Here is a 12,411-nt window from a genome sequence, read left to right as displayed (position 1 = left end):
ATCTTACTCTTTTGAAAATAACCAATGTGACCAAAATAAAGTGCATAAATTAAGAGTGTTATAACTTAACTGACTTTTAAAGCCATTAATGCTGACCTTTGAGACCTGGCTTTTTCTTTGGTCCAATCAATCACTTCTGTATCCACTCCCCCAACACAAAAGGTTAGACAGATGTGGATACAGTTTATATTACTGGGGATTATAGTGGTGAGGAGGGGGAAGGGAAGATGAATAAAGAAACCACCATATATTTTAGTTCTTATATTTCATAGTGATTATAGCTATATTTAATTTGAAGCTGAACATCTCATTACCAGGAAATGGAGGCAAAAGAACAAGAAAAGAAAATAATGAATAAAATTTTAAAAGTATATGAAAAAATTAAACAATAAAACAAATTTGAAGTTGAACAAATGTGTGAATGTTAATACCTTTCTATATTTAGGTCATACTACTAGATATTACACTGGAACTTCAGAAGCAAATTATGTCTGAATTGGAAATTCTTTATAAGGTAATTTTTTTCTTAGTCCTTTTTACCTGTAAAGCATGCCTATGATACTGGCTTGCGGGATTGTAACTACTTTTGTCTTATTTTTGTTACAGTGTGATTCATCATATATCATAGGATTTTATGGGGCATTTTTTGTAGAAAACAGAATATCAATATGTACAGAATTCATGGATGGTGAGTTTTCCCTTTTATAATACTTATTAAATGATTTTTTAAAATATAGAGTGGTTTTGATATAGATGTCAAATGGAATTAAAAATAATTAAAATATGCTAATAATTACCTCCTTTATACTTTAAAATTATATTAGTGTTAGGGGGTCCTGGTGTTAAATATTTATAGCTGAGCTATAATTTTAAGAATATAACTTCATTTACTTTATTGAAAATTTAAATAGAACAGATTAAATGCTAGTCTAATCGGTGGTTTGATATTTGATTCTTCTATGCAATCTGTCTTTACTTGCAAAACAGATGTTCTGTTCTTTTAATGTTCCCATAGCCAAAACAGATTTTCTTTTAAAGAAATCTATTAACCCAATGTCCTGTGTCTTTCACAAAGAAATCGGTTCTTAATTGCAAGATAAGAAATTGTTTTTCAACACAGCTGTTTAGCCAAGATGTGTTTAGTTTTCTGTGGATTTTAGTCCTTTCTTTCATTCTGTGTTTTTTATTTGTTTCTATTTTGGTAGCTCTTCTTTCTTGATCTGAATATTATGGCAAAATACAGATTTCTGGATGCCTTATCACTGCAATGATGTCATCTTTCTTATTGTACCCATTTTAAATATAAGCAGTCTTTAAATTTTGCATATGCAGTTTTTTGGTGTCTAGTCCATTAAAATGCAATTTTTTTTTTTTTTTTTTTTTTTTTTTTTTTTTTTTTGTTGAGACAGAGTCTCACTTTGTTGCCCAGGCTAGAGTGAGTGCCGTGGCGTCAGCTTAGCTCACAGCAACCTCAGACTCCTCGGCTTAAGCGATCCTACTGCCTCAGCCTCCCGAGTAGCTGGGACTACAGGCATGCGCCACTATGCCCGGCTAATTTTTTCTATATAGATTTTTAGTTGTCCATATAATGTCGTTCTATTTTTAGTAGAGACGGGGTCTCGCTCAGGCTGGTCTCGAACTCCTGACCTTGAGCAATCCACCCGCCTCGGCCTCCCAGAGTGCTAGGATTACAGGCGTGAGCCACCGCGCCCGGCCTAAAATGCAATTTTTAAAAATATACTTAGTTCCTTAGAATTCCCTTGTAGGGATTCTCAGTATACTACTAAAGCAATTAGTTCATGCCCAGTAAGACTTTTTAATGAGTCAGTATTGATACCTTGATACTGTAATACGATGGATAATGTGTTGTAAGTTGTTATAGATGTCAAGAATTAAAAATCTTACAAGCATATGGGTAGTATGACAATTGCAGAGACTGACTAGCATAAGTGGCTTAATAGAGCCAATACAGGTTATTAGGTTATAACTTTCATTTTTTCTTTGCAGTCTTAAGTTTTTCAGTTATATTAAAACATTTTTATTGAACTATAATTCAAATACCATAAAAGTCACCCTTTTAAAGCTTATAATTCAGTGGTTTTTAATATATTCACAAAGTTATGCAACCATCACTACTACCTAATTCCAAAACATTTATTACCACCCCTAGAAAGAAACTGTCGACCCATTAACACTCATTCCCTGCTCCTCCTTTCCTCTAATCCCTGGCAACCACTGATCTACCTTCTGTCTTCATGGATTTACCTATTCTGGGCATTTCATATAAATGGAATCCTACATTATATGGCCTTTGTGTCTGGCTTCTTTCATATATTATAATGTTTTTAAGGTTCATCCATGTGGTAGCATGTATGAGAACTTCATTCCTTTTTATCACTGAATAATATTCCATTGTTTGGCTATACCACATTTTGTTTATTCATTCCTTAGTTGATGGGCATTTGGGATATTTCTATTTTTTGCATAATTATGAATAGTGTGCCTCTGAACTTTTGTTTACAAGTTTTTGTGTGGATATATGTTTTTAATTCTCTTGTCTGTGTACCTAGGAGTAGAATTTCTAGGTCATGTGGTAACTATATGTTTAACTTTTTAAGGAACTTCCAAACTGTTCCATTCCATTTTACACCATTTTGCATTCACATCATAAATGTATGTGGGTTCCAGTTTCTCCATATCTTTGAAGAAAAACTACATGCCACCCCCGTCCCCCTCCCACTGTGATCAAACTTCTTGACAACTTTCTCCCAAACCCTAATGCTATTCTGTTTTTATTTACATTTATTTATTTATTTTGAGGCAGAGTCTCACTCTGTTGCCCTGGCTAGAGTGCAGTGGTGTCATCATAGCTCACTGCAACCTCAAACTCCTAGGTTCAAGGGATTCTGCTGCCTCAGCCTCCTGAGTAGCTGTGACTATATGTGCGCACCACCATGCCTGGCTAATTTTTTCTATTTTTAGTAGAGGCAGCCTTCTTGCTCTTGCTCAGGCTGGTCTTGAAGTCCTGACCACAAGCAATTCTCCTGCCTTAGCCTCCCAGAGTGCTAGGATTACAGGCATGAGCCACCAGGACCAGCCCCTAGGGCTGTTCTTTTAGTGTAGATTCTCATTATCTATTTTGTTTTGATATCATATTAGTTATTTATTTCTAAGTATTTATTGAGCACTTTCTTTCAGATACTATTCTAAACCTGGGCATACAGTAGTGAGCAAGACTACCTTCATGGGGCTTACATTCTGGAAGGGGACACAGACAAGAAACAAATAATATACTCTCATAGAGGGATAAATCTAATTATAACATAAAGCAGGGTAGATAATGACTAACAGAATGCTAGGGTGATCAGGAATGGCCTTTTTTGCAAAAGTGACATTTTAGCAGAGACTTTAATGGCAATGAGTTAGCTCAGGGAAGGTCATGGGGAAGACCTTTAAGGCGAGTCAGGTATAACTGCTCCAAGGTGGATGTAAGCTTGGTGTAATCAAGGCCCAACAAGAAGGCCAGGGTGGCTAGAGAGTAATGAGAGGACCTGGGGCCTGGCAGGGGTCAGAGAAGTAGGCAGAAGCTAGATTGTGCAGGTTTTGTAGGTCATGGTAGGGAGTTTGTGTTTCAGTCTGAATTTATTAGGAAGCCATTAGAAAGTTTTAAGCAAAGGAATGATATGATATGTTGTCTCATTAAATCAAAACTACATCCACTCAGAAATACCCAGATAGAAGATCTTGGAATATATACATGTATTTAGATTACCATCATTGGAATAAATTGTCTCCCAAAAACCCATGTTACAAAGAAAGAAAGGGCTCTTTATATTTTCAACTAGCAGAGGCTAAGAAGAGCTTCTACTGAAATTTTTGTTTGTGCTTCCAGATTTCGATTTTGTTAAAATTAATAATAATCATGGTAATTTTAAGGAAAATTTTGGGACTAATATGACTAATATATTCTCATTCATTTACTACATACTTGTATTTATCCTGTGTGCAAGATTCTGCTTTATATTTTAGACCCTGTGTTAGACTAAGCAAAGACCTTACCCCATGGGTCCTTTTGGTTCACTTACATGAAGATGATGGCCCTTATTTATCAACAGAAACAGGTAGTTATTTAGCAGTGGACATGGGTTTTTGCTAATCTGTTAGCACTGTTCCTCTTGGTTGCCATGGTGGATAGAGACATGCAGTGAAGTGACTGGTCAGGGGTGGCCTGTGACCAGGAAACATAGGGAAGGAAGGCCACTGAGAACAAACCAGTGACCTTGGAATCATAAGCAAAAAGTTTAAACCAACTGAGCCATGGATGAATGAGTTTCTAAATGCCTTGACTACCAACATCTCAACTAATATTGAACTCTGTCAATGTATCATAGTAATATCACATTGCAGCAAGATTTTTTTAAACTGCAAAAAGTTTGCATGTAATTCTCGAGCCATGTGATTTTATGAGGAAACCTTTTAGATCTTTACAGTTCTGGAATTTCAAAGGCGCAGATCTTCTCTGAGCTCTGGTTCTCCATCTATCAAATAAGGCCATTGGACTGATCGTTAATGTCCCTTCCTGCACTAAATGTTTGATGATTTGATAAGTCTAAGAAGTCCTTTTTTTGCATAGACCTGTAGGATAGAATTGATAGTAAAGCTGAGTAAAAATTAAAAACCAACTCCCCCTGCCATTTTTAGCCTGATAAGAGTTACTGAATTGCAGAAAGAGAACTCATCAAGCTGTTCACTTCATAAGGGATTGGTCCAATAAGCTGCATTTGTCAGTCTTCCCAATACCAACATGTAAACCTTGATCTTCTTGAAACTGTTCATCCTGGCAATTCATCTGAAAGATCAACGAGAACATAAAATGTTTTTCTGCTGTATTTTCACTTTTATTGTATCCATAATAAAAATGCTATTTTAGTAGATAAGTATGGTTCAGTTCATGGCAGAAGAGTCTCTCTTTTTTTAAAAAATTATCTTTCCAGTAGCACTCAGAAGTGAAGCATAAAGTTTAGTCACACTATGGTTTCCCAGCTTCTCATCAGAATCTGGAAACTACAAGCAAAAATTACCTAAGAGTGATTATTTTCTTCTGTCTGCTCTGAACAGGATGTAGCTTCATGTATATGCTATTTTTTACAGGGAAAATAATTTATTTTTTTTCTCTGATGTTCAGCTTTGGGAAAACTTGACATATAAAGATATTCACATTTGCAAAATAGACTTGACTGCATTTCAAAAGAATCATGCTCTATGTTATTATAGTACCTTATGAGGCATACTTATAAATCACCCAGTAGTAAAGTGGTAAATAGGAATTTTTAGCCTCTCATAGAAAAAAAATATTTCTCAAATATTCTGGATGAGTTTTAGAACTGAAAAACTGCACCTCAACTTGATTCTTAAAAGGTTATTACATATTGTTAAAATATTAATAGTTTTCATATAATCATATCATTAATGACTGAAGCAGAGGTTTTTTTGTATATACTCCTGAAATTCTTATACCACTTGCCCAATATTAAAAATTTAACAAGCATACCCAAATTTCTATTTCCAAGCGAATATTGGTTCCTTCATAGTAGTCACCTAGAAAGTTTCAGTTACTTCAGTGATGCTGTTGTTGCTCTGAAGGCTTTGGGGGTCCCTTCTTTTGAAACTGCTTCAGAGCAAGTATAGCTATCTGGTGAAATTTATGATAATTTTCACACATTCATTTATTCATCCACAGATATTTATTAAATATTTACTATCTGTTAGTTGTGCCAATTTATAGATTGATGAAAATGAAAAACAAACAGAAAACATGGATCTTGCCTTTACTATGCTTACAGTTTAGTGTTTTGGTTTTTGGAAACTGCCAAAAATCATTAAAAGCTGAATTTGGCAAAGGTGAAGGATGTTAGTGAATACCATTTTAATGAAAAATAAGTTGTAACGTAAAAAGATTGATTTTTCTTTTTATCTCACAAAGTGGAATCAAAGAGAATTTCCAAAAAATTCTTTGAACTAATATAGTATCTTTGCAAATAGATTGATTGCTTGTCTTAGTACCTAATTTAAAGACTAACATTTATTTAGATACGTGTTAACTTTGCTATTTTTACTTTATTAGTTTTTATGTGTATTTTGAACATTATATCCACCAGCTTTTGTTTGGTTAATATGAAAATTTTAAGATAGTTTCCTGGTTTACATTTGAGAAAACTGGTAAACAAGGCAGACACCTGAATGTGATTGTCATATTGATCTTTATAATTTTGTATATGTGTTTAAGTTTACGTAAAGTACAGATTCTTAGCCTTTCCTTGACTAGTGTCCTTCAGCTCTTTCATGTATATAACTATATATACTTGGGAATAAAATGGAAATATTTGGTTACATTTCATCTGGAAATATGATTATGTCATAAAATCTGACCAAAAACCAGTTTTATTCTAAAAATCTAATGCATAATGTAAGAAGAGGAAAAACAGAGTCTCACAATGAATACACAGAGGAGGAGACCCATGCCCTGTTTTGGTAGTTTCACTTGTAATAACACAATATGTTTCTCTCTACAGGGGGATCTTTGGATGTATATAGGAAAATTCCAGAACATGTCCTTGGAAGAATTGCAGTAGCAGTAAGTATATGGCTTTAGTGTTAGGAAATTTGGATGATTTAATCATTCTAATCAAGCCTATTCTTATATCCTCAGTATTTTTTTTTCCTTTTTCTTCAATTCCAAATGGCTGCCAGGATCTTCTTAACTTTCTTCTACTTTTATTATTTTTGTCCTTTTTTCTTTTCATAGCCCAACCCATTGTAACAACATAGTCACATGACATTTGACCTGTTCAAGTTTCATATATTTGCAAAGACCTCAGGGCTCTTGTTGAGCAGTAAAATTTCTAAGTTCTTCAAAAAGGAAGCTGCTTTTTGGACACTTTGTAGTTATATGCATATGATAGAAAACACCTGAAAAGTCTAAATTATTAAAATAGTCTATGAGACAATGCTACTTTGTTCTTAAAGATTTTTGCAGATTTGTTATGTTCTTCGCTTTAAAGTTTTTATCAGCTACATCTGGGAATTTATTCTCTTTGTGATTAATAACAGTTTTTCTATATTCCTGTATTTCTTTTATTCACTAATAAACTGATGAAATATATCAACTAAACTAACATTACTATGTAAATTCTAGATTTCAAATTTGGAATAATGTAGGCTAAACAGTGTCTGAGAGAAGTCATGGGGTAGTGTAATAGTAAACAATTGCTAAACTAAAGGCACTCTGATAACTTCAGTGGTTTAATGCAGAACAAAGTGATCATACCATGTACCACTTAATTAAATGGCTGATTTTCACATTCATTATACATCAAACTGACAACTCAAATCCTTTAATCCAACATGGACACTTATTTAGTCTTAGTTCATCGTAATTCACAGCTTTCCTTTTTTCTTTCTAATTATTAGTGTGAACTGCCCAGGGTGATGAGAACTTTCTTTTCTGATGCTATTGCTTGCTAAGTAGCTTCTAATCTACATGTGTAGGTAGATTAGTTTGGTATGAAATTTGAGTACTTAAATCACCATTTTAGATGAAAATAAAAATGTTTCATTTCCTCTTCTAATCTCAGGAGGTAGTGACTGCTTTGTGGCTTTTGGCAGTTCTTGGCTCTAAAAGTTTAATAACATGTACATAAAGGGCAAAAAAAGGCAAGGATACTAACTGAAAAAGAAAAGTATACATGTTCTATATATTCAGTTATCTGTTGAACTTGAAAAAAATAGAAATCTGCTTTCTTCGGTAGGGAAGCATGTTCTTCGCGTACTTCATAAATCTTACTTCCCTCTTGTGTAGGGCATCCACACAAGGCCACCGGTCTTTTCAATTCTACTGGAGTGGGAAGACTGAAGTGAATGGAGTCAGCAGAAAAAATAAAATTTAGCGTCAAGTACAGGGCTTGCCTATTGGGCAAATATGACACAAATTATTTTAGTGAAAGGCATTGAAATAAGTGCTAATCCAAAGCATTGTCTACATTTGCCCTTACAGCTTTTTTAAATTAGGGTAGTTTTTATTTTCTAAAACGTGTCTAATTTCTCCAGCTTTTATGGCTTATCAGGTCATAGTAACGAAAACTAATTATGGCTGCAGTAGAAGAAATACTTTTGATAATTTTGCTCTTATCTGCCACTTTTTATAAATTCTACTGGAGCTTAAGTTTGTATAATGCCTCCAAAGTGTATTTTTGTGTGTATAGTCTGAGTAGGCTATACATTTATCCTCTGCAGCTGACAGACACCAAATTGGCACGTGGCTAATGCCTGACACTGGGAGGACTATACCAATCAAAATAAGACTAGCAAATTGTTGGGTTATAGGTCATGGTTTGTAAAATAAATGTTCCCACAGACTGATTGGGTTCTCGGTATCCATGGTTATCTCCCTTACAGTGTACTGAAGATGGCATCAACATCTTTCCCTTGAGCTCTCTTAGTGAGACCAAGAAGGCACACGGGTGCGACTGCCAAGTCAAAAGTAACAGAATCAGAAGGAGAGAGGGGAAAGATAGGTGTATATGGAGTACTTCCTGTGCCAATCACTGTTACATGCTTTCTGTGCAAATATTATGTCATTTAGTCTTTACGGCAACCTTGTAAAGTTTGGATTATTGAACATATTTTATACATATGCAAGATAGGGTTTAGAAAAGTTAACTAACTTTCCCAGAGTTATCACGTAATTAATCAATACTAATTTGAACACAGAAAGACCCCTTGCTCTTTCAGTCTGCTTTCCTAAGAGAATGAGGGAAAAGTAGAGGGAGGAGTGAAAGTGAGAACTAGGTTAAAAAGAAAAAGACGTAGGAATGAGAGTATAATGGAGCAACACATACAACTGCTTCAGATTGTTTTCATGTCTTAGAACCACGTCTACACCAGGCATGGTGGCTCATGCCTGTAATCCCAGAGCTTTGGGAGGCCAAGATGGGAGGATTGCTTGAGGCCAGGAGTTCAAGACCAGCCTGGACAATGTAGTGAGATCCCTTCTCTACAAAAATTTTTAAAAATTAGCTGGCATGGTGTTGCATGCCTGTAGTCCCAGCTACTTGAAAGACTGATGCAGGAGGATCCCTTGAGCCCAGGAGTTTGAGGATGCAGTGAGCTATAATCACACCACTGTTCTCCAGACTGGGTGAGAGAGCAAGACCTTGTCTCTAAAAAAGCAAAAGAAAAGAAAAAAAGAATCACATCTAGGTATTCCCTCCCCCTTCCCAAATTAACTTAACTTTAGTTTCCTGATTCTAATAATCTGGTATGCAAGGCAGGTTTGTAAATCTAAGGTTCATTACCATATGGAGCTTGTCGGCCTCTATGATAGGTTATTAAAATTTTCTCTTATAGGATGTATGGCAAAAGAGCATTTTCCCCCCAAAGAAATTCGTGTAAACTATCTGATTTCAGCCTTCCAATTTGCTCAATAATTTTTATCCCCATTCTGCCTTTCCCTGCCATGTGACACATTTTATTTTTTCTCTCATTTCTGAAGAAATGACACTGTGTACTGTATTTTGAGTGCTAATGTTGATTGAAGTTGTCCCTGAAAGGATGTGCACTTGACTTGTCAAGGAGTGAGTGATTGACAGCAGATATAAGTACTTTTAGTGTCAAGGCTTTGTGAAGTCATTGTTGGGAAACCTAGCGTACTGAATACCGATAATATCCTCTGGATTTTCAATGGACAGGTTTCCAGCTCCCTTGTTCACTGATGCTTATATGCTTCTAAAGGAAAACGTCTATTTTGACAACATTGGAAGAATAATATTTTCTTTTTGAATCTCTAACAAAATTTATAATTTTAGCAAACCACAAAATAAGCATTTGATTTACTTTTTTTTCTACTTGATACTCTGAGTATGTTGGATTGCCTTCCCCTGTGTGTTTTCTGATTATTCATTTTGTTTGGGACCAATTTTTAATGGTGAGCTATCTTTAATGGAAAGGTTTTATAATATGCAGCCAAGCTTCTAAGTTGAGAAGTTTAACCCTACTTCCTCAGGACTCAGAAGATGATTACTTCCATGCTAAATAAGATAACCTCCTCTTACTACTCAGAGAGAAAATTGTTTTCATTATGGATGTTATTTTTATAAGCATTTAAAGAAATATCTTTTCCTGTTTCCTTTTGTGCTAAAATTATTATTAATATTTTGATATTTTCTTTTCTTTTTTACTATCTTACTGTCTGGAACACATGTGTTTTATTGTAATGCCAGTTATTCCAAACTCTGGAAGAAATCATTTGCTATAAAAATTTATTCTGTTCTCTTAGAATAGGCAAACATATAGTGGAATTGATCATAAAGTGTTAGCAAATCTTTCAGGCGTACATGCTGTTATACTCTGTGAAAACAATTAAAATATCTTAACTATTGCTCAGCCCTATTAATTGGTATGGATTTTGTCTTCTAGATCTTTAGTATTTAGAAATTGGTTTTCTCCCATTGCACTATTGCATTTCTTTTTTTTTTTTTTGTAGACTTAGTTGATACAAGTGCAGTTTTGTTACATGGATGTATTGCATAATGGTGAAGTCTGGGCTTTTAGTATAGCCATCACCTGAATAGTGTATATCATACCCCCATTGCATTTCTTATTTTTACTATTGCTCTTAGTCTTTCTTAATCAACTAAAATCCTTCTATATTTAGCCCCCAACCCTCCTTTCATTATTTTCAAGATGTTTCAGTTACTTCTCGTCATGATAGGTTTTCTTGTTCTTGTCGTCCTGACTCATCTAAAATTTTCTATAGTGATGGATACTTTTAAATTCTTTTAGTAAATTTTGAGTAATGGTTCATTCAATGTATCTGGTATCTAATTATGAATAGTTAGCCTTGAAATTGGCAAGTTCACACTCATGCACATAGAGGGTCAATGATAAAACATGTGCATCTACTTTTACAACATTTTCCATATAAAGAGTTTTAAAGTTCTTTTTTTTTTGGAGACAAAGTCTGGCTCTGTTGCCCAGGCTAGAGTGCCATGGCGTCAGCCTAGCTCACAGCAACCTCAAACTCCTGGGCTCAAGCAATCCTTCTCCCTCAGCCTCCTGAGTAGCTGGGACTACAGGCATGTGCCACCAAGCCCGGCTAATTTTTTCTATATGTATTTTTAGCTGTCCAGATCATTTCTTTCTGTTTTCAGTAGAGATGGGGTCTCGCTCTTGCTCAGGCTGGTCTCGAACTCTTGAGCTCAAACAATCCACCCGCCTCGGCCTCAGAGTGCTAAGATTACAGGCGTGAGCCACCACGCCTGGCCTAAATCATTTTAAATCTACAGAAAAGTTGTAAGAATAATAAAAAGAATTCCCACAGATGCTTCATCCAGATTTCTCAATTGTTAATAGTTTACCACATTTGGTTAAAAGTCTGTATACATATTTTTTTCCTGAAACATTTGAGAATAAGTTACAGACATCATGCCCTTTGCCCCAAAATACTTTAGATGTCTATTTCCTAAGAATAAGGACATTCTCTTATGTAATCACTGTATAATGATTACAATCAGGAACCTAGTATTGATATACTGCTACTAGATTGTATTCAATAGTATAGCCCTTATTCAAATTTTGCCAGTTGTCCAATAATATCCTTTATAGACCAAAGGAAAAAAATTTCTGGTCTAGTCTCCAGTCTAAGATTACACATTGCATTTGGTTGTCATGTCTCTCTAGTGCCTCAGTGTTTCTTTCTCTTTCATGAATTGGATATTATTGAAGAATACACTGCACCAACACTTTGATTATATATTTTTACCTTGGCCTGAATACTTTCTTCTCTTTTCTTCACATCAGTTGAATCTATAATATGTTACTCAAGGACCAACACTGGTAAAGCCTTTCTGACTACTGATGGGAAAAGCAGTTTCTGTTGTTCCTACTGCCTTATTTCATTAGCTAACTTTTTTTTTTTTTTTTTTTTTTTTTTGAGACAGGGTCTCACTCTATTGCCCTGGCTAGAGTGCAGTGGCATCATCATAGCTCACTGCAGCCTCAAACTCCTGGGCTTACGCCATCCTCCTGCCTCGGCCTCCTGAGTAGCTGGGACTATAGGCACACGCCACCATGCCTGGCTAGTTTTTCTATTTTTCGTAGAGATGGAGTCTTGCTCTTGCTCAGACTGGTCTTGAACTCCTGGCCTCAATCCTCTTGCCTTGGCTCCCAAAGTGCTAGAATTACAGATGTGAGCCACCATGTCTGGCCCTAGTTAACTTTTTAAAAATGTATCTCCTTTGTCATTAATGCCTTGACTTCAAAAAATGTTTTACATATAGAAGTACAGAAAATAAAAAAGTTGTCCCCTTTTCCTGTCCCTCTCCTTGCCTGTATAGCACCATTAAAAATTTAGCA

The 12,411-nt window shown here is 35.2% G+C and overlaps 1 protein-coding gene across 5 annotated transcripts in view; it reads left to right on the top strand.

The window, feature by feature from the left end:
- The window catches only part of MAP2K5 (mitogen-activated protein kinase kinase 5), a 242,706-nt gene that overhangs the window by 90,822 nt on the left and 139,473 nt on the right, over window positions 1-12,411 (top strand). For all 5 annotated transcript variants that reach the window (XM_069458451.1, XM_069458445.1, XM_069458436.1 and 2 more), the window contains 3 exons: window positions 446-514; window positions 607-688; window positions 6,573-6,634. In XM_069458451.1, the coding sequence (XP_069314552.1) occupies window positions 446-514; window positions 607-688; window positions 6,573-6,634 (213 nt within the window). The remainder of the gene's footprint in view (window positions 1-445; window positions 515-606; window positions 689-6,572; window positions 6,635-12,411) is intronic.

The sequence above is a fragment of the Eulemur rufifrons genome, chromosome 2, assembly GCF_041146395.1.
Source record: "Eulemur rufifrons isolate Redbay chromosome 2, OSU_ERuf_1, whole genome shotgun sequence".
Taxonomy (NCBI): domain Eukaryota; kingdom Metazoa; phylum Chordata; class Mammalia; order Primates; family Lemuridae; genus Eulemur; species Eulemur rufifrons.
The sequence above is the reverse complement of the archived record's forward strand: the minus strand, read 5'-3'. Positions and strand labels throughout refer to the sequence as shown.